The sequence below is a fragment of the Ambystoma mexicanum genome, chromosome 14 (assembly GCF_040938575.1).
Source record: "Ambystoma mexicanum isolate Mex_15411 chromosome 14, UKY_AmexF1_1, whole genome shotgun sequence".
NCBI classification, from domain to species: domain Eukaryota; kingdom Metazoa; phylum Chordata; class Amphibia; order Caudata; family Ambystomatidae; genus Ambystoma; species Ambystoma mexicanum.
The window spans coordinates 669,830,846-669,851,906 of NC_090940.1; the positions used below are offsets into that span (position 1 = coordinate 669,830,846).

Genomic DNA, 21,061 nt, shown 5'->3' on the forward strand with positions numbered 1-21,061 from the left:
TGCGGCCAGACCAGGGCAGTAAACCCTAGGGTGGAGAAACGTTTTCGGCCTTCTCTGACCGACCCTGCCTATACCAAGGGTCATGCCTTTTCAGATTCGTTAGTGGTTACCACCACAAGAAAACGGGCTGGTGTTCCCCTGTCTACAGGAGAGGCCCCACCCGATAAGGAATCCAAAAGACTTTATGCACTGGGGAAGAAAATAACAACGGCTGCTGCGTTTACCACCCGTGTAGCCAATAACTCCACGCTATTGGCCAGCTATGCGGACGTCCAGTGCAACTTCTACAAGAAGGCCTCCAGGAAGTGCCAGAACCTGAAAGGACCAAGTTTCTCGCCATCGTTTCCGAAGGCAAGCAGGTGAACTAGAATGTGCTCAAAAACACTCTGGACGCTGCCGAAATGGCAGGGAGAATCCGGGCACAAGGTAGCTTGCTCAAGAGACATGCATGGCTAAGGAACTCCAGTTTCAAGCCAGAGATCCAAGCATCACTAATTAACAAACCCGTTGAAGAAACCAACCTGTTTGGTAAGGCAGTGGACAATGCTCTTGAAACAGCCAAGAAAGAGCATGAGACACTAAAGTCCCTTAAACAGATTACCCAGAAACTCTCTCCTCAGAGAGAAAGCGGCTCCCGCCGTTACTTTCACGGGCAATCTCGTTTTTCCCAGACCCAGTATAATACAGGAAACAACTGGAATTCGGGACAAGGGTCTAACACCTCCGCCACTTACCCACCCAAAGGACAGCGGCGTGGGAAGGGTAGAGGACGAGGTTCCAACCCCAGAGGCACCCCGGCCTCTGGTCAGAAATGACCTACAGATCCAGGTCCCCTCCCATGCAACCGCGGTCGGGGGGCGTATAACATCCTTCCTTATCGCATGGGAGGGGATAACAACGGAACAGTGGGTTCTAAAGACGGTCACCCACGGGTACTGTATAGAATTTGCCTGACCACCCCAATACAGACCGCCAAGATCAAGACGCCTGATGCTGGACCACCATCAGATCCTACTGCAAAAGGTGCAGACCCTTCTTGGAAAGGACGCCATGGAAGCCATCCCTATTCTACAGGTAAACTAGGGTATTTATTCAGTGTACTTCCTTCTACCGAAAAAGGATCTGACCATGCGCCCTGTGCTAGACTTGCGCCCAGGTAACAAGTTTGTCAAACCTCAAAAGTTTTGTATGGTCCCTTTACAGGAAGTAATCTCGCTGTTGAAACAGGGGGGATTACATGGCAACACTGGACGTGAAAGATGCATACTTTCATATTTCAATGTTTCCAGCGCACAGAAAATACCTGAAGGTACATGATAGAGGACAAGCACTATCAGTTCAAAGTGCTCCCCTTCGGCATTGCCTCGGCACCAAGGGTGTTAACAAAGATACTGGCAGTAGCGGCGGCAGCACACCTGCGCAGACTATCCGTCCCGGTTTACCCTTACCTTTACGACTGGCTCTTAACAGGGAAGTCCTACGAAACATGCCTATTGAACACTCAGAAGACAATAGACCTCTTATTCAGTCTGGGATTCTCCATCGACGAGAAGAAATCCAGCCTAGACCCCAGTCAAGTCAAACAGTTCCTAGGGGCTCTAATTTGGACAAAAGACGGCCCATCTTCCTTTCCAACGAGAGGGTTCAAAACATGCTGTTTCAGATCCCTCAATATGTAGCCAGTCAGGAAGTGACAGTACGCAAGGCCATGCGACTGTTAGGGATGATGGCGTCCTGCATTTACTTAGTTCCTCACGTGCGTCTGCGCATGCGTCCCATGCGAGAGTGGCTCAACAGCCAGTGGTGTCAGGCCAGCGGATAATGGGAAGATCTGGTAGTTGTCTCGCCAGCCCTCGTTCTCTCTCTGTAGTGGTGGTCGTGTGAAAATCTCTTGAAGGGGAAGACTTTCACCACCCCCGCAGTAGAAGCACTCTAACGACTTACACATCTCTCACGGGGTGGGGGCTCATCTGCTTTAGCGACGCCGTGTGGTCCCCACAAGTAGCATCCAACCACATAAATCTGTTGAAACTCTTAGCGGTGTTCAAAGCACTGAAAGCCTTTCAGACACATTTTCAAGGGATAACAGTCCTGATCTTGACAAACAGCACCACAGCCATGTACCACCTGAACAAACAAGGGGACACACACTCTCCAGGGCTATCCAAGCTGTCCCAAAACATTTGGATATGGGCTCTCAAACACAGGATGTTCCTGTCGTCCCAACACGTTCCAGGGGAACTTGATCTTCTGGCAGATGTGCTCAGCAGAGATTTCCCACTGCCCATAGAATACAAATGGTGTCTCCACGAAGACATTGTTTCCAATGTTTTAGCAGAATGGGGTTTCCCAGAGATTTACTTGTTCGCAACTCTGGAAAACGCTCAATGCCAAGATCACGCCTCCATGTACCCACAGAACCGCTCCAAGGGGAACAGGCTCTGGATAACTTGGGGAAATTTGTTTACGCTTTCCCCCGACTCCCTTACTCAACAATATCGTACACAAGATGCACCAGGAACCTGGCACCATGATTTTGGTGGCCCCATGTGGGCCCACCAACGCTGGTTCTCTCATCTGATGGAGATGTCCCTCTCCCCTCTGATAAAACTGCCCTACCCGTACAAAATGTTGTCTCAGGACAGGGGAGAGACACTGCACCCATGCCTGCAAACTCTGAACTTAGCGGCCTGGCTCCAGAAGTCATAGAGTTCGGACACCTTTAACTCCCTCAAAGATGTATAGACATACTCGGGGGGGGGGGGGGGGGGGGAGAGAAAACCCAACAACCGATACTGCTATTCCAGTAAATGGAAACACTTTGTTATCTGGTGTAATAACAAGGGCGTCAATCCCATTGACTGCTCTCCTACTCGCATTGTATTGTACCTGACCCACTTACTGGATTCAGGCCTGGTTTTTAATTCCCTAAAGGTTCACCTAGCTGCTGGCTCAGCCTACACTACGTCACAGCAGAAGGTGTTATAGTGGAAAATACCAGTTATCAAGGCTTTCATGGAAGAGGTTAAGAGGAATCCTTCCCCCATTTCAAACCCAGCTCCCGGGTGGGTCTTAAATGTGGTTCTCACTGGACTCATGGGGGCCCCCCCTTTGAGCCTATGCACAGGGCAAGTCTAATAGACCTTACCTATAAGACGGCCTTCCTAGTGGCTATCACTTCTATTAGAAGGGTTAGTGAACTACAGGCCCTTTCATTACTGGACCCTTTCATTACTGTTCCGAGATAAGGTGGTTCTGCGCACTCACCCTCGATTTACACCTAAATGTATTTCCAAGTTCCATGTGAACCAATCAATAGAACTGTCCACCTTCTTCCAGAACCCCACGACCATGGCCAAAAGGAGCCTACACACGTTAGATGTGCGCAGGGCAGTCATGTTTTACCTGGAAAGAACAAAACCATTGAGGAAAACAAACCAATTTTTAGTTTCAGCGGCAGCTGTTAGAGAAGGAGATCCTGTCTCTAAATCAGCAATTCCAAGGTGGATTGTCAAATGCATCACACTTTGTTAGACTCTTGCTAAGATAGAACTGCCCTTCAAGCCTAGAGCACATTCTACTCGAGGCACTGGGGCTTCCATACCAATCATTGCAAATGTTCCTCTAGAGTCCATTTGCAAAGCGGCAACCTGGAGTTCTATACACACCTTTACAAAACACTATTGCCTATACACTCATACTAGGTCTGATTCTCAGGTGGGACAAGCAGTATTAAGACATCTTTTCTCTACTGTTCCTTCTCACAACCCACCTGCAACTCCGGGTACTGCTCGCTAGTCTATGCACAGCATGTGATTCTAAACAGATTAACAAGCATCAGAAGACATGCATTACTAACCGTAATAGCATTTCTGATGATTGTATCTGCTTAGACTCACACGCGCCCTCCTTGCCTCCCCGCTTGGGTGGAAGGAACATAGATGTCTTACTACGTTCTCTCTTGTATGTACTCACTCACGTTAGCCTTGGGCTCCCTCATGGCAGAAAAAATATAATCAGAGGGACCTCGGCGAGTGAGGGATTTTGGGTACACTACACGTCACGACAGGGATAGTGTTACAGACACGCCTATGCCGATGTCCCCTTTCGATCCTCGAAAGACAAGATGCAATACTCCGCGGTAACCACTGGATGTAGGACCATATGTACAGCATGTGAATCTAAGCAGATACAATCATCAGAAATGCTATTATGGTAAGTAATGTATGTCATATTATGATCGTATGAGGTGTGAAATGTCAAAGAGTCGGGGAATTGGGACTGAAAAGGAGCTTTGGACTGCAACCTTTCCCTGGAGTCAGCACGGAAATGTTTGCACTGTGCACGGGGGCTGTGCCTGCACTGTGCATGGGGGAAGTGTGATCTAAACACTGTGTTTTAGGCATAGTGAACAGTTCAACCCAAAAGGAAGATAACTAATCTCCAGCCCTTCTGCTCACTTTTCACTGTCGCAAATGTAGCCACTGCTACAATGGGCTATCAAGTGTGGAGCTCTTTGGGTTCAGAATAGCACTTCTCCATTTACCAAAGCAGAGCCTTGGTCACGTTGTTCCTTGGCGGTCGTGTGCAGACTGGCAGGCCCCTGAGGCCTCCCCCCTCATTCGCCAGCCTGACACATGTGATCTTTGCCAGGCAGTCGGACTAGGGTTCAAAGCTTTTGTCCTATTCTCTGCTTCCATGTCTGCTGACTTGGAGCCATCCTATCTCCACCAGCAACATCCCCCTGTGTGCAAGCCCATAGAAGAGGCTTCCTAAGGGGTACAGGATGCAGGGTGCAGGCGTCCTTGGGGCTAGGGGGTCAGGATTAGCAGGGTTTAGGCTTCCTAGGGGGGTACAGGATGCGGGGTGAAGCCTTTCTTGGGGGGGGGGGCAGGATTAACAGGGTTCAGGCTTCCTAGGGGGGTACAGGATGCAGGGTGCAGGCTTCCTTGGGGCTAGGGGGTCAGGATTAGCAGGGTTTAGGCTTCCTAGGGGGGTACAGGATGCAGGGTGAAGGCTTCCTTGGGGGGGGGGGGCAGGATTAGCAGGGTTTAGGCTTCCTAGGGGGGTACAGGATGCAGGGTGAAGCCTTTCTTGGGGGGGGGCAGAATTAACAGGGTTCAGGCTTCCTAGGGGGGTACAGGATGCAGGGTGCAGGCTTCCAAGGGGGCGGGGGGGCAGGATTAGCAGGGTTTAGGCTTTCTAGGGGGGGACAGGATGCAGGGTGCAGGCTTCCTAGGGGGGGGGGGACAGGATTAGCAGAGTGCAGGCTTCCTAGCGGGACACGGGATTACAGGGGTTCGGCTTCCTGGGGGGGGGGCAGGATGCAGGGTTTAGGCTTCGTTGGGAAAGATTTCATATTTGAATATAATTTTCCCTCCATGTGCCAACCCCCAAACTTTTTGCTGCTGTTTTACACCCTGATCTAACCTTTGCCAGAGAAGCGCAGCCCTCCGCCGCACTCCTCTGGGCTTTCGCTCAATTCTTATGGAGAAACTGACATGCCCTTAAGACAGTCAGTACTGGGAGACTTCGTTTCTCTTAGTCCTTTCCTCATGTTGCAGCTTTTGTGCAACATGTAACAAGAGTGAAATGTAACTTACTTTACAGCACTCTTGGGTCTCTAGTTTTTCCAAAGGCCCTATAAACTCTTGCTGGACTTATTATGAGCTGTGCAGGTGTGTCACGGACAGGACTGGTGGCAGCTATCGTTTATCTTATGTTTTGAACCCTTTTTTGCCATGTTATACGCGCTTACCGCGTTTGGCATGAATAAGTGGCCTGGCTCCAAAATGGCCATGCCACAGGGTTCTTTGTCCTGTCCTTTGGCCATCTTGCCCCTTCACCTTCCCCAGGTTGAGCCGACCGGGTCAGTCCTTATTTGGTCATGCACTTTCCCGTCAAACCCAAAGCTTTCGCGGGATTCTGCATGCCTTGTGTGTGTGCCTCCAGGATGTGGGCTGGGATGTCTGTTCCCAATACACATCCTGGGTGCCAGAGAGTCTGGAGTGTCCTGAATGCCTGGGACCACCGTGGTCTGTGATTGGTCCACGTATGGAGTGAGTGTTAGTGAGCAGATCTCCATTGGGTCCTTTCCGTTTTGACGCGAAGGGAACTTTGGATAAGAGGAGGCCGAAAACACCACTAGCATGTCGATCTCCTGAGTTCACTCCGAACAAGGGATAAGGAGCCAAGTATCCTGCAACAAGAAGCCGAGTCGAGGAACCGCTGGTGACCCGATGGAAGGTTTGGCACCCTGATCCCACTGTCGTCCTGCGAGACCCCTCTGCATCTGATCGTCCTAGAAGGTCTGCGAAGGCGCTTCGACTCATTGGAATAGTGGGACCAACTATTCTCGGCACCTTCATCAAACCCTGCAAGTAAGCCTCTTCGGAAGTGTCCCTGGGCCAACCGGTGGGCTGACCAGCTTACACGGGACGTTTGCTCTGTCACCGCTGCCGTTTCGGGGAAGCCCTCGAAACTTGGCCTACTGCTAGCTCTGTGTCCACGGCACCCTCACACCGAATTTCGTACACTTGGCATTCCCAGGTCTGAAGTGAGACGAGTGCGCTCGGACCAGAGTAAACGTGGTTGCCGTGTTGCCCTGCTTTGGTAACGACCTGTGCACGTTCGCTGCATTTGTGAACCCCTCGATCCTGAATCCTGCTAACGCGGAATCTACACAGTGTTGAGACGTCCTGCTTGTCGCATCCAAACCTGCCAGCAACGTGAACTGAACTGGCGAAGTCTGGTTCTGCCTGCGTCGGGGACCGGTGAGTAGTCCATACCCCAACCGGTGGCCCCTAGCGCAGGAACCCACTTCTTTTCTACCGCTGTTGCGAAATAGCGGATCCATCCTGCACTCTCACCCTGCCTCTGCCCGCAAGTGGAGGTCTTGCTTGAGTAGTGGGGACTTGTTCTTCATCGCCTCACCCACCTTCCTGAACTGTCGGAGGCCCTTGAAGAGACCCTATTTTGTCCATTGGCACAAGCGCGTGCATGTACTATTGAGCATAAGGCTCCTCTCTTCGTAGGGCTTGGACTGCCTGCTAGTTAGGTGTATTTCCGATGTCGAACTGGGTCTAACGATTACTTGCACTGCCTGTTTTCCTCCCCATCTACGTGGTCTACATATTTTATGCTCCTAACTCTTTAGACCCCTCGGTCTTGTATATATATTGTATTGATTGTGATGTGTTGGTTTACTTTAGTATTATTGTGATTCTTTGCTATGGTCGATGTTACAAAGGCCTTGTAATAAATGTGTCTATATTTTTAATATAACACCTGTCTGGAGTAATTTGTAAGTGTCCTTGCTTTGTGTGCTCATTGAGGTCTTTCAGCCACCCTCACCCCTCTTGAGACTTAGTCTTGACCGCCGCCATCGCTATCCTGATTGGTCTGGCTTGTCCAGAGGTTACCCTCTTCCATGAAACTAGGCTGGCCTTCTGAACCTCTGCCCCTCCAGGTCAGAGTTCAGAAATCCATCTTAACATATTGGTGTACAGCGGTGGGATAGGACTGAAGGTATCCAGTGTTTCGTACTAGTGAAGGCATTTCGAGTTATTTCTACCAGGACACATAGTGAATTGTCGTAGTATAACTTTTTAAAGGCCATAGTCCTATCTAACAGTATGGAAACAAGTACCTTGTTAACTTTAAATGCTTCTAAATCCGAAACATTGAAAAAGATGTGTGCTGAGAGAGGTGTCTCCTCTCGAGGCACAAAAATGGAAATGATCCAAAGAATCATGGCCTGGCAAGAAGCTCAGCTTAGTGCTATAGCTTCAGAGGACAGTGCAGAAGGAGGTGGGGCTGCTCTCATTGGTAGAACTGATAGTTCTGCCGCTGCACTGGTCCACAGTAACCATGAAGACATGGAGGATGTAATGTCTAACGTTTCCTGTGCCAGTGCTGATGGGGAGGCCATACTCTAATTCAAGAAGCAAGAGCTGCTGTTTAGGCAGAAGGAGCTTGAGTTCAATATGGCCAAACTAAAGATTGAACAGGCAGAAAAACAAAAAGACAGGGATCACCAGTTGGAACTGGCCAAGCTTCAAGTTGCCAATGGGTCCAAGAGCCCTGGACATGGGTCTGGGGCCTCCTCTCATCCAAGGTTTCCAAAAGATGTGCTCAGTACGTATGAGGAAAAGAATGACATAATGGACTGGCTGAATACATTTGAGTATGCATGTGAAGTTCAACAAGTTGACAATGCTGATAAAATTGCCTGGTTACTTAGCAGATTGCCCCATTCTGGCTGCAGCCCCATTCTGGCTGTAGTGCCATAATGGAAATGACGAAAGCTGAGAGGGCAGATTTTGCAATGTTGAAGCAAACTCTCATCTTAAAGTTTGGAAAGACTCCTGCCCAATAGATTCAGAGACTATAAGAAAAAAGAAGGTGGTACTTGGGTATCTTATGTAACAGAATCCTTAAAAAAACTTGACTGGCTGGGTCGAAGGTTATAAGGTTTCTTCCTTTGAAGGTATAAGTCTTGTCATGCTGGAACATATTTTTGCATCTTCTTCCCCTGAGCTTAAGCAGCACTTGGCAGATTCAAAGGAGATAGATCCTTCGAAGCTAGCCATTGCAGCAGAATTATGGGTGTCACATCGAGTGTCCCATAAGGACAAGACTCACCCTGGTAAGCAGGAGGAAGGGACAAAGTACAAAGACAAGGAGGGTGGGGAAACTGATAAATCTTCCCAAAAAGGCCACAAAAAGAAAAATAAGGGTAAGACACAAGAGAACTCACAGGGTAGTGGAGGTCAGCCTCCGAAACAGAACTATGGTTATAATAAGCCTCCCTATGTGAACAGACCCAATGGATCTTGTTTTGCTTGTGGAACAACTGACCACGTGAAGGGGGATCCCAGATGTAAGGTCAAAACCTTCGAGGTCCACCCTACTAATCTGGCCTTCTCCTCCTACGAGGAAGAAGAGATTACTGGAGCATCCTTCTCTTCAGACTCCTTCCCCAGTGGGGTAGAAGCTGAGGTAGTTTTAGTTTCCCTGGGTTCCTGGGAGCCTAACGTCTCAGAGGCTTATGCTAAGATTCCAGATAACACCAAGCACTACTTTAGAGACAGTGTGCTGATCAATGGAATAGATACTCCAGCTCTTAGGGATAGTGGGTGCAGTCAGACTGTAGTGGATTCTATCTTGGAAGACCCAGAGGAAGTTGCCAGAGCTACTCTGATGCCCACTAAATTGGCTGACGGCCCACCTCTCATGTTCCCAGTAATACCTGTAAATCTTACTATCAATGGTACAGCAGACAGGATTCTAGTGGGCATTCAGAGGAGTGTCCCAGAAAACGTCTTGTTGGGCAATGATCTCAGAGCTTTAGGGCTTGTGGGAGATATTGCTGACAGATGCTGCACAAAGTCTCAAACGAGGGCAGCACTGGCCAAGACCAATGCCCTGCCCCAGCCAAAGGGGAAACCCAAGGCTAAAGGAGTCAAAAAACCAAACAAAGGGAAAAAGAATATTCCCCCTAACTCACCTACCACTGAGGTGGAGGTAGTTGGTTAATCACCTGGACCTGACGAGGAGGTGGTGATGCCTGAAGTGTTTGACCCCAATGACCATCATGAACTAAACGATTTGTTAGTAGAAGGTGGTCCTGACAGGGAAGAATTCAGTAAAGGCCAACGTAAGTGCCCATCTCTGGAAGGCCTAAGGAGACAGGCCTGCTCCCAGCTTGAGGGTGAACCTCCTGGGAAGCATCAGATTTATTGGGAAGGTGGACTCCTGTATAGTGAGGCTACAGAAGGAGACCGTAGGAGGTTGGTGTTTCCCCTTGCTGTAAGACCCTTCCTCCTGCAGCTGGCGCATGAAATGCCCCTTGCTGGTCACCTTGTTATTAAGAGGACCAAGCAAAGGTTATCCATGCACTTCTACTGGCCCAAGATGGGGGTGCAAGTAGAAAGTCACTGCAGGAGTTGCGCCTCCTGCCAGTTATCTAGTAAGAGTGGTTCAACAATCCAAGCTCCATTGGTACCACTCCCAGTTGTCGGAGTACCATTTGAGAGGGTAGGGATCGACATTGTTGGTCCCCTTGACCCCCAAACATCCTCAGGCAATAGGTTTATCCTGGTGCTGGTCGACCACGCCACCAGGTATCCTGAGGCCCTCCCATTGAAAACTGTGATTGCCAAGTCAGTTGCAAAAGCTTTACTTGGCATCTTTACTAGGGTTGGCTTCCCTAAAGAAGTTGTGTCTGACAGAGGCAGCAACTTTATGTCTAAGTATATGCAGGCTAAGTGGAAAGAATGTGGGGTCACATATAAGTTTTCTTCCGCATACCACCCCCAGACCAATGGTCTGGTGGAATGGTTTAACAGGACCTTGAAAAGTATGATTGAGGCTCTGGAAGAACCTCAAAGAAGAAAATGGGATCTTCTTTTACCATGCTTACTGTTTGCCTACAGAGAGGTACCACAAGAGGGTGTTGGCTTCAGCCCCTTTGAACTTCTGTTTGGTCACCCTGTGCGGGGACCCTTAGCCATAGTCAAGGAGGGATGGGAGATGCCTGCTCCCCCTATTACTATCAACGTAGTAGACTATGTTTTAGGGCTCAGAAAAAGGATGGTACTCCTGATGGGTCTGGCTAGTGTCAAGTTGAAGGCAGGATAAGCTCTGGTGAAACATTGGTATGACCAGAAAGCTTCCCTCATCAACTTCACACCTGGTCAGCAAGTCCTGATCATGAATCCCATAAGGCCTAGAGCTTTACAGGACAAGTGGTCAGGCCCTTACACAGTGTTGGAGCCCCTGGGTGAGGTCAACTATTTAGTGGACCTTGGAAGGCCTGGACAGGCTCCAAAAGTGTTCCATGAAAATAGACTGAAGGCTTTCATCTCAAGAGTTGAAATCGCAGCACTGCTATTGGCTTCAGATGTTGAGGAGGAGGAGTCTGACCCGGTCCCTGACCTTTTTCAAAGCAGTCCTTCAGATAGCTCCTTTGAGGGTGTCCGAGTGGCCCCTCATCTGACTTCTGATCAGCAAGCTGAGGTGAAAAGTTTGGTTAGGCAGTTTTCCCCCCTGTTTTCGCAGTCCCCTGGTTTGACACCTTGGTGCATACATAACATAGACACAGGAGACGGTGTACCTAACAAAGGTAAGGGATACAGAGTGTCAGACAAAGTATGATCTTACATTAAGACAGAGGTCAACAAAATGTTGGATCTTGGGGTGATTGAACCCTCTAGTAATCCTTGGTCCAGCCCTGTGGTTTTGGTTCCAAAAGCAGGTACTTCTGAATTGAGGTTCTGTGTGGATTACAGGGCTTTGAATGCTGTCACCAAGACAGATGCACACCCCCTTGCCTCGAACAGATGAGCTGGTGGATACCTTGGGTGCCTCCAAGTACCTCAGCATGTTTGACCTCACTGCAGGCTATTGGCAAATAGCCCTTGCAGAACATGCCAAGGAGAAGACAGCGCTCTCAACTCCAGAGGGTCTTTACCAGTTCAGGGTAATGCCTTTTGGGTTGAAGAATGCACATGCCACTTTCCAGAGGCTTGTGAATCATGTGTTGAATGGGTTGGATGAATTCTGTCTTGCCTATCTGAATGATATAGCAGTTTTCAGTGCCACCTGGGAAGACCATGTGAAACACCTTTGGATTGTGTTACAGGCTCTTCAGAAGGCCCACTTGACCATAAAGGCCAGTAAATGCCAGATTGGACAAGGCTCAGTGGTTTACCTTGGACATGAAGTAGGTGGAGGGAGGATACAGCCTCTACCCGGTAAAGTACAAGCAGTACAAGACTGGCCTACCCCCACTACACAGACCCAAGTGAGAGCCTTCTTAGGACTCACTGGGTATTACAGAAATTTCATGGCAGACTATGGCACCATAGCTGCCCCTCTGACTGCTCTCACCACTCCAAAGAAACTCAAGAAGGTAACTTGTACTGAAGAGTGTGAGAAAGCCTTCAATGGCTTAAAAGACTCCTTGTGCCAGGCCCCTGATTACCAAAGACCTTTTATTGTGCAGACAGATTCCTCTGACACTGGGATAGGAGCTGTACTATCACAAGTAGATGAGAAGGGTAAGGAACACCCTATTGGCTTCATTAGTCGCCAGCTTAAGGACAGAGAGCTCAGATGGTCCACAGTAGATAAAGAATGTTTCTCTGTTGTGTGGGCCCTACGGAAGCTGAGGTCCTACCTCTATGGGACCCACTTCACTGTGGAAACTGACCATAACCCCTTAAAGTGGCTAATGAACATGAAGCGAGAGAATCCAAAGTTGCTTAGGTGGTCCATAAATCTGCAAGGCTTTAACTTCACTATTGAGCATAGGTCAGGTGTCCAACATAGCAATGCTGATGTGTTGTCCAGAATGTTTAACCGACCTGAACAAGAAACTCATCCAGGGGTGGATTAGTTCCCCCTGTCCTTAGTCTGGGAGGGGCGAGTGTTAGGAAAGATTTCATATTTGAATATAATTTTCCCTCCATTTGTCAACCCCCAAACTTTTTGCTGCTGTTTTACACCCTGATCTAACCTTTGCCAGAGAAGCGCAGCCCTCCGCCGCACTCATCTGGGCTTTCGCTCAATTCTTATGGGGAAACTGACATGCCCTTAAAACAGTCAGTACTGGGAGACTTTGTTTCCCTTAGTCCTTTCCTCATGTTGCAGCTTTTGTGCAACATGTAACAAGAGTGCAATGTAACTTACTTTACCGCACTCTTGGGTCTCTAGTCTCTCCAAAGGCCCTAGAAACTCTCGCTGGACTTATTATGAACTGTGCAGGCGTGTCACGGACAGGACTGGTGGCAGCTATCGTTTATCTTATGTTTTGAACCCTTTTGTGCCATGTTATCCGTGCTTACCTTATTTGTCACGAATAGGTGGCCTGGCTACAAAATGGCCATGCCACGCGGTTCTTTGTCCTGTCCTTTGGCCATCTTGCCCCTTCACCTTCCCCAGGTCGAGCCGACCCAGGTCTGTCCTTATTTGGTCATGCACTTTGGATAAGAGGAGGCCGAAAACACCACTAGCATGTCGATCTCCTGAGTTCACACCGAACAAGGGATAAGGAACCAAGTATCCTGCAACAAGAAGCCGAGTCGAGGAACCGCTGGTGACCCGCTGGAAGGTTTGGCACCCTGAGCCCGCTGTCGTCCTGCGAGACCCCTCTGCATCTGATCGTCCTAGAAGGTCTGCGAAGGCGCTTCGACCCATTGGAATAGTGGGACCAACTATTCTCGGCACCTTCATCAAACCCTGCAAGTAACCCTCTTCGGAAGTGTTGCTGGGCCAACCAGTGGGCTGACCAGCTTACAAGGGACGTTTGCTCTGTCACCGCCGCCGTTCGGGGAAGCCCTCGAAACTTTGCCTACTGCTAGCTCTGTGTCCACGGCACCCTCACACCGAATTTCGTACACTTGGCATCCCCAGGTCTGAAGTGAGACGAGTGCGCCCGGACCAGAGTAAACGCGGTTGCCGTGTTCCCCTGCTGTGGTAACGACCTGTGTACGTTCGCTGCATTTGTGACCCCCTCGATCCTGAATCCTGCTACCGCGGAATCTAGACAGTGTTGAGACGTCCTGCTTGTCGCATCCGAACCTGCCAGCAACGTGAACTGAACTGGCGAAGTCTGGGTCTGCCTGCGTCGGGGACCAGTGAGTAGTCCTTATCTCAACTGGTGGCCCCTAGCGCAGGAACCCACTTCTTTTCTACCGCTGTTGCGAAATAGCGGATCCATCCCTGCCCGCAAGTGGAGGTCTTGCTTGAGTAGTGGGGACTTGTTCTTCATCGCCTCATCCACCTTCCTGAACTGTCAGAGACCCTTGAAGAGACCCTATTTTGTCCATTGGCACAAGCGCGTGCATGTACTATTGAGCATAAGGCTCCTCTCTTCGTAGGGCTTGGACTGCCTCCTAGTTAGGTGTATTTCTGATGTCGAACTGGGTCTAACGATCGATTACTTGCACTGCCTGTTTTCCTCCCCATCTAGGTGGTCTACATATTTCATGCTCCTAACTCTTTAGACCCCTCGGTCTTGTATATATATTGTATTGATTGTGATGTGTTGGTTTACTTTAGTATTATTGTGATTCTTTGCTATGGTCGATGTTACAAAGGCCTTGTAATAAATGTGTCTATATCTTTAATATAACACCTGTCTGGAGTAATTTGTAAGTGTCCTTGCTTTGTGTGCTCATTGAGGTGTTCCAGTCACCCTCACCCCTCTTGAGACTTAGTCTTGACTGCCGCCATCGCTACCCTGATTGGCCTGGCTTGTCCAGAGGTTACCCTGTTCCAAGAAACTAGGCTGGCCTTCTGAACCTCTGCCCCTCCAGGTCAGAGTTCAGAAATCCATCTTAACAGGCTTCATAAGGGGGGGACAGGATTAGCAGGGTGCAGGCTTCCTATGAAGGGGGAGCAGGATTAGCAGGGTTTAGGCATATTGAACATGGCTCCAGTTCCCAAAGTTCTTGCCTCTGTTCCAGCCCTGGGCAGCTCTCAACCTATCCAACTCGAAAACGCACTTGATACAGGACTGCAGGGTCTTGGCACGACATGCTCAAAATGCTCTGTTTCTATATGAATACATTTATAAAGTGCAATTTTGTCCCCATATCAAATCTTGGCAATGATTGGTTGCATTTAAGATACTTATATACCCGGAACCACCGGCACTAGTGAGTTTGAACACCAAAAACCCAGCCAGAAAAAAGCCATTGTTTTTTTACTTTTTCTGGAAACTCATTGGGCAGCGGTTTAGCCGGATATCAGCTGGCAAGGAATTCCATAACCGGGCAGCCTTGGTAGAGAGTATTTTACCATCATCTGCTAATGCCTGAATGCTGGCAGTTTTCGGAATCCTGTGTGGATTGACCTACTACCTCCCTGTGAGAGGTCAGCCCAGTTTCAGTGTTTTTGTAAAAGAGAGAGTTGGGTCAGAAAGCCCGGCGGGCTAGAAATCTCTGACCCTATCAGACCTCCTCTTCCCTCCCTGCTCCTGCCACCCAGAATACACAATACCCACTCTTGCTGCTGGCACTCAGAGTTACTGCTGTAGTAAATTACATCGAAAACTACGAGATTTTTGATGAGCTCGTTTTTATTTTACAAATTATATTTTAAGGCATATTCTAAAATATTTACCTGTTGTGTTTCCCTCCAGATGGAGACCAGTTCTGAGCCCACAAAGCCTGCGATGGACAAAATACAAGACCAGTTTGATAATTTTCACATTGAAAAGCGTTCCACATTGACAATCGATTCTACTTACTTAATGGATATGGACGTTTCAAAACCTCAAGAGGCCGGGCAGAGCCAGTTCCTTGCCATTTTGTGCTCAGATAATTCCATAAAGGTGTATAACAGAGACACTTTAACTTTAATAAGGGAATACAATGGAGATTCTGGTCTATTGAATGGGATCAGGTTTGCTCGGACAAGTGAGAATTTGCTGTTTTCAGCATCCGTCGATGGCACAGTAAAGTCTTGGGACACTCGATTATCAAGTTCAGAAACAGCACAGTTATTCAAAGGTTTCCCTTCGAATGTTTTCACCAGCTTTGATATCAGTTGCAATGATACCTTAGTTTGTGCGGGCACCGAGAAAACTGAGGATGAGGTCTTCATGGTTTTTTGGGATGCAAGAAACGCCATGGGTTCTCCTGCTTCAAAGCAACCCTTAGGAGTTTATTCTGAGTCGCACAATGATGATATCACACAGGTATGTTTTCATCCATCCAATCCAAATCTCTTAGTTTCGGGGTCTACTGATGGGCTTGTTAACGTGTTTGATCTTAACAAACAAAACGAGGATGATGCCCTGATAGTCACCTGTAATTCCGATTCTTCTGTGAGCTTCGTTGGGTGGTCTGGGAAAGCTTACAATCAGATCTATTGCTTGACCCACGATGAAGGATTTTATTGGTGGGATCTTGATCAACTGGACTCTCAATGCCCAATCACATTATTGAATATACAGGATTCCCGTGAAAAGTTTAACACCGGATATGGAAATCTTGAGTATCTGACTGGGGGTTTCTATAACCCAAAGTCAGACATGCTGTTTGTCTTGGGGGGAACACACACGGGAACCCTCCACCTGTTGAATGGTCAGACGGATGGGCTGCATCATTGGGGCACCCTTCAAGGCGGGCACTCTTCTACGCTACGCTCTTTCTACTGGAATCATGAGGAGCAGTCTCTGCTAACTGGTGGAGAAGACGGGCAGCTCTTGCTTTGGAAACCCAGGACTGTGGAAATGTGTCTCCAAGGCAGAAATTCCATGAAAATGACTTCCTCTGTTCATCAGAGAGTACGAATTCATAATAAGTCCACCAAATTGAAAAAATAAGCACCCGATTGCCCTGGGCTAGCGGCTGTATTGTTTGTTGCCTACCTCTGTTCTGGAGTTGTGCTAGTATTAACCATTTGCGTATTGCTTGCACAGGTTTTGGAATATTGATCTGGGATTTGATTGCTGTTTTTGTGGTGTTCGCCATTCCTCTGCTGCATAACCAGTCGAGAGAGGGCACACCTTGTGGATTCTGATCCTGCTGGCAGACATGGCTGCAGCACCTTAAAGGCTGCAAGGGGAAAAGTGGCTACTGACATACAGAGGTTGGCAGATGTAAGGATGATGTTGAGGGCAACATCTCACCAAAATGGTTTTCTGTGCCAATGCAAAGCACAAGTAAGAATAATGTTGGTGGTCTTTGCGCCCAGGATCACCACATTTGCAAGATTGCTGATTTGACTGGCCATTAAACAGCATAGTCCAAACTATAAGGCTGATTGTAATCAGAGGGCACATAGAACGAAGTGGGGTCCATAAAGGGCAGACCGTGGGTAGAGTGTGTTGGTACAATGAAGGGGTATCGTAGGCTCCCCTGTCATGCAATCCGAAAAACAGCCATGTGAAAAACGACTGCAGAGCTGAATATGTGGGCATGACGCCTAAAGCGATAAGATAATGTGGGTGGCCAAATGCTGCCAGAGCACTTCCGTTATACTGCATTTTACCTCCAAATATTAATCGCTTGGCAGTTGTGGGACATTCCTTACAGCACACGCTCTACCACAGTGGTGCGCAACCTCTGGCTTTCCAGATGTTTTTGACCACAATTCCCATCAACCATGGCAAGCTTAGTCAACAGTGAGGGAACATGGGAGTTGTAGTCTTAAACCTATATAGAACCACAGATTAAAGAACCTTGCTCTTACAAGTTAACAACCCCATTATTGCAAAAACGTCTTTAGTTTACATTGTCAGGTTTTCAGTTATTTATCCATTTCAAATTACAATATTTCTGTGAGTTGAGTCTCAGATGAAAAGGTGAGCCTGTATATTTTAGAGCAGTTGCGGAGGAGAAATGCCAAAGAACCATTGAATTGCATGAGATGGGGAAACAGGAAGTTTGCCTATGAAGTCCTCTGCCAGTTCACACTGAAACCTACTTGTGCGTTTGCAATGTAAAGGCATGATTCTGATTCTGGGATGCTACTCGAGGGTGCGGAGCATTGGACCTTTAAAGGGGTTCATTGAAGTAAGATATGCACAGCTGTTTTTCCGCCCACTTCAGTGAAGACACATCCCAAAAGAAACAATACATTACATTTTAAATATATATTTTATCATTCTTAATATTTGTGCATTAGTTTAACATATAAACCTTTCACATGCAAAAAAAAATAACATACAAACTAAACAACTTGCTTAAAAAAATAAATGCTACCTCAAATTAATTAATTTAAAAATTGTCGCCAACGGACCCTCTAAACACATTTAAGATCTTCTCATATAAAATAATTTTTCAGTAAAACATGTTATTAAATATAGCCAGTATGTTTTAGGAACCTTAAGTATGTCCGTAACCGACCTCCTGGCAAAACGTTGCAGCCATCTGTACTGAGCTCCCAGGTCTCATGCAGAGGAGGACCGTCTATCACTACATACGTAAGAGTTTCTTTTACGTCTCCATCATTTCAGTTGCCAATAAATTAAGCCAACTGACCTTTGAGCTGAGTGTTGTGGAATTTCTCATTTTTCGGGAGCATGCCCCATTTTCTGTGTGCTGTAGCGCTAATTCCTTGATCAGCGTCTATCTATTTAATGTAGAACAAGTCGCTACCCAGTCGGAGTCCCACAAGCAGCGTTTAACAGTGGGCATAGTCACCTCCAATTGATCAGATATACAATTCAGCTCCTCTAGGATGGAATCACATTAATAAATCAACCTCTCGATAGTCAGACTCATTTCTTAAAAGTAACTTATTTAGGTCACAGAATAGGGAGTGATGTGGCAGGAATTTTATTTTCCTGAGTAGCAAAAGACTAGCCCAGCGGGCTCTAATTTTGAGAGATAATGGACCCATTTCAAAATGTATGGCTACTGATGGGAGGCCGTGGGGCAATAAAAGCACCTTCTACCATAGGCCTGCTTCCAGGACATCAAACCTTTCCAGTTTCCAGTCCATGCCATAAATTAGTTTGGGAACAACCTTGGATTTATAGTATTAATGACTGGGATTATTGAAAACCTTGCATATTTGTGGGTAATTTTCCTCATTTTAGGTACTAAACTGTCCCTTCTAGCCCGCACAGTGCTCGCAGTTGTTCACTTATTCTTCCCCTCAAAATGGGTAAACCCAGGTTAAGTAAATTGTTTTGTAACCGCAAGTGGCTCATTATGTAAATATCATTAGATGCTCTTTCTGCTTACTACAAGATAGTCTCCTCACCTGGGTTTTAGATTTATTCACTTTCAAGCTATTTAGCTCGGTAAAAACGTGAAGTTCGTTAAGCATTCTCTGCTGACCAATACTTGTATGGTCTAGTATGAGAACTTCGGCCGCATATGAGAGCCGGTCCTAGCCTAGGAGATGCTATAGAGTAAGACTCCAGAGTCATAGCAATGTCTGAAATGTACAGGTTGAACAAGCAGGGGTTCAGCATGCACCCCTCTCAGAGCCCCTGGTTGTATTAACCTGTTACAATAGTATTCGCTTACTTACTGTAAGTAAGTACGTACAAGTGTGGGGTATACTAAAATATTCAGTAAGCTCTGTGGTCGATCGCTCCCTCCATGGTCTGTTTCCATCCACTGTGTCAAATGCGGACTAGAAGCCTTTAAAACCCAGAAAAATATTCAATGGGTTTCGACCCTGGGACATATTATGCAGAATATTTAACATGATGACATTTAAGGTTGTACTCAAATGTCTCCTAAAACCCGACTGATATTTACTCGGGTAATATGAGGCAACTGTCCTCTAAATCTTTCTGTGAAATAATTACTAAAGACATTTTAATGCAATACATAAGATGCTGTTTTAATGAAATTATACCATGGAACTCTCTCCCTTGTGGTTCAGGTATTTACTACACTGATATCTGTAGTGAATTTTACAAATGATCAGCAATAATCTGTGTGATTTACTACCCAGCATTGAACACTTCTGTTGCAATTCTTCCTTTTACTTTTATGTCTGGATTTTTGCGCTCACTCTTAATATAAATATGTTGTGAAAGAGAAGCCAGTTTGGCCGATGCCCTCTTTAGTGGAATTCCAAAAACAAGCAGTATGTGAAAGGCTGTGGGACAATCTGTGCCTTTATTATCGATGTATTTATTTTAATAAACTTCACGATTGGTACAGAGCAGGACCCAATACTTTCATTTCAAAGTTTTTGTTAACTCATGTTGCCCTTGGAGCCATAAGTAAATGCAAATTAAAATGTACAATTGAATTGCAAGGATATGGCAAAGGAGTGAGTGGATGTGATTTCAATTGGGCTGATTCAGTGAGACAAGGCCCGGCCTCTTTTGATTGGCCCTGTACTTGGCTTTTAAAAAGTAGCTTTTTTTGTATCATGTTAGCTTCTTTCAGGTTTGCAAGAAGGTAAGTCTAGGTGGGATCTGGCCTGCTTCATCTCTTTTGGGATGTTTATTCTGTACTATGAGTGCTTTGAATCTATGCTGTGCCGTTCTGATGACAATCTCGTTATTGTTATATAGCAGCAAAATCAGTTGAACGGAGTGAAAGGCGGATCTCTCGACCACTGACCACAGTTGCCATGACCTAATCATTCTGTATGCTGGAGATCAGAGAATAAAGTGTGCCAGAGACTCTGTTGACTGCTGTTTGCTGAAACCTATAACGGAGGGAACGTATGACCTTTGACACTGATGGCAGTAAGTGGGAGAACGTTGCTTTGCTTCATGGAAAGACGTTGTTGAAACCGTGCTGGTACTTCTCATTAGTGCAGACTGCAAGTTGGTTTGATAGGTTGAACATGTCCAGCCAGGGAATCGGACTTTGCTTCCATGATTCTTAAGAACCCACAAATGTTTAAGTTGAAAACTATATTCATTCAGCTGGCAGTGTACACTGTCATGGGTGCTGTGAGAAACCTGACCGTGTTCTCCCACCTACTCCCCTGGGATCCCATATTCAGGTGGCCAGGGAAAGGCCATCGCTTTTGGATCCTGACCCTGGGGGTGGACAAGCAAGGGAGGATCACCTGAGTGGAGCGTCACAGGGGATTGGGAGGAAAACATCAGAGGGCGAGACATTGTATTCCCCCTTTTTCCATTATACCTCAAAGCCCTTTCCCTCAGCTTTCATGGAGTATTTCCAAACCCATTCCATATTACCCATCCCCATTTCCAACAAATACTGGGACGAGGAAGAGGCAACCAGGAGTTGTGAAGATTTCCGATAGGAATAACATGGTGAGTGTAAAGAAACCAGCTGTAGAAAGAACTTCAGTTGTCCCATTGATAGAATCAGGCATTTACTAATTATCACTCACACCTGACTCCACTTGACTGTTTTTCCAACTATAAAAGATGTGGTTCTACACAAGTGAAAGAGTAAGCTGGGGATGTTGTCTGGACCAGAGAAGCCAAGGGGCAGAGAGCAGCAGGATCTACAGCCCAGATGAGAACGGCGTGGCGATGTGCTGGCCAGGTGCTTGTGAGGGGCTGCAGCATGGCTAGGGAGCCGTGTCTCCACGGAGCCAGAACACTCTGCAGGGTGCTATTGGAGGTCGGAACATTGCTTGATCCCTTGGGACC

General features: G+C 47.3%; 1 protein-coding gene across 3 annotated transcripts in view; it reads left to right on the forward strand.

Annotated features, from left to right (window-relative positions):
- WDR89 (WD repeat domain 89) overlaps window positions 1-19,641 on the forward strand; it is a 46,382-nt gene extending 26,741 nt beyond the window's left edge. For all 3 annotated transcript variants that reach the window (XM_069638237.1, XM_069638240.1, XM_069638238.1), the window contains exon 2: window positions 15,149-19,641. In XM_069638237.1, coding sequence (XP_069494338.1) covers window positions 15,149-16,336 — 1,188 coding nt within the window. In that variant the 3' untranslated portion in view covers window positions 16,337-19,641. The remainder of the gene's footprint in view (window positions 1-15,148) is intronic.
- Window positions 19,642-21,061: the final 1,420 nt, after the last annotated feature.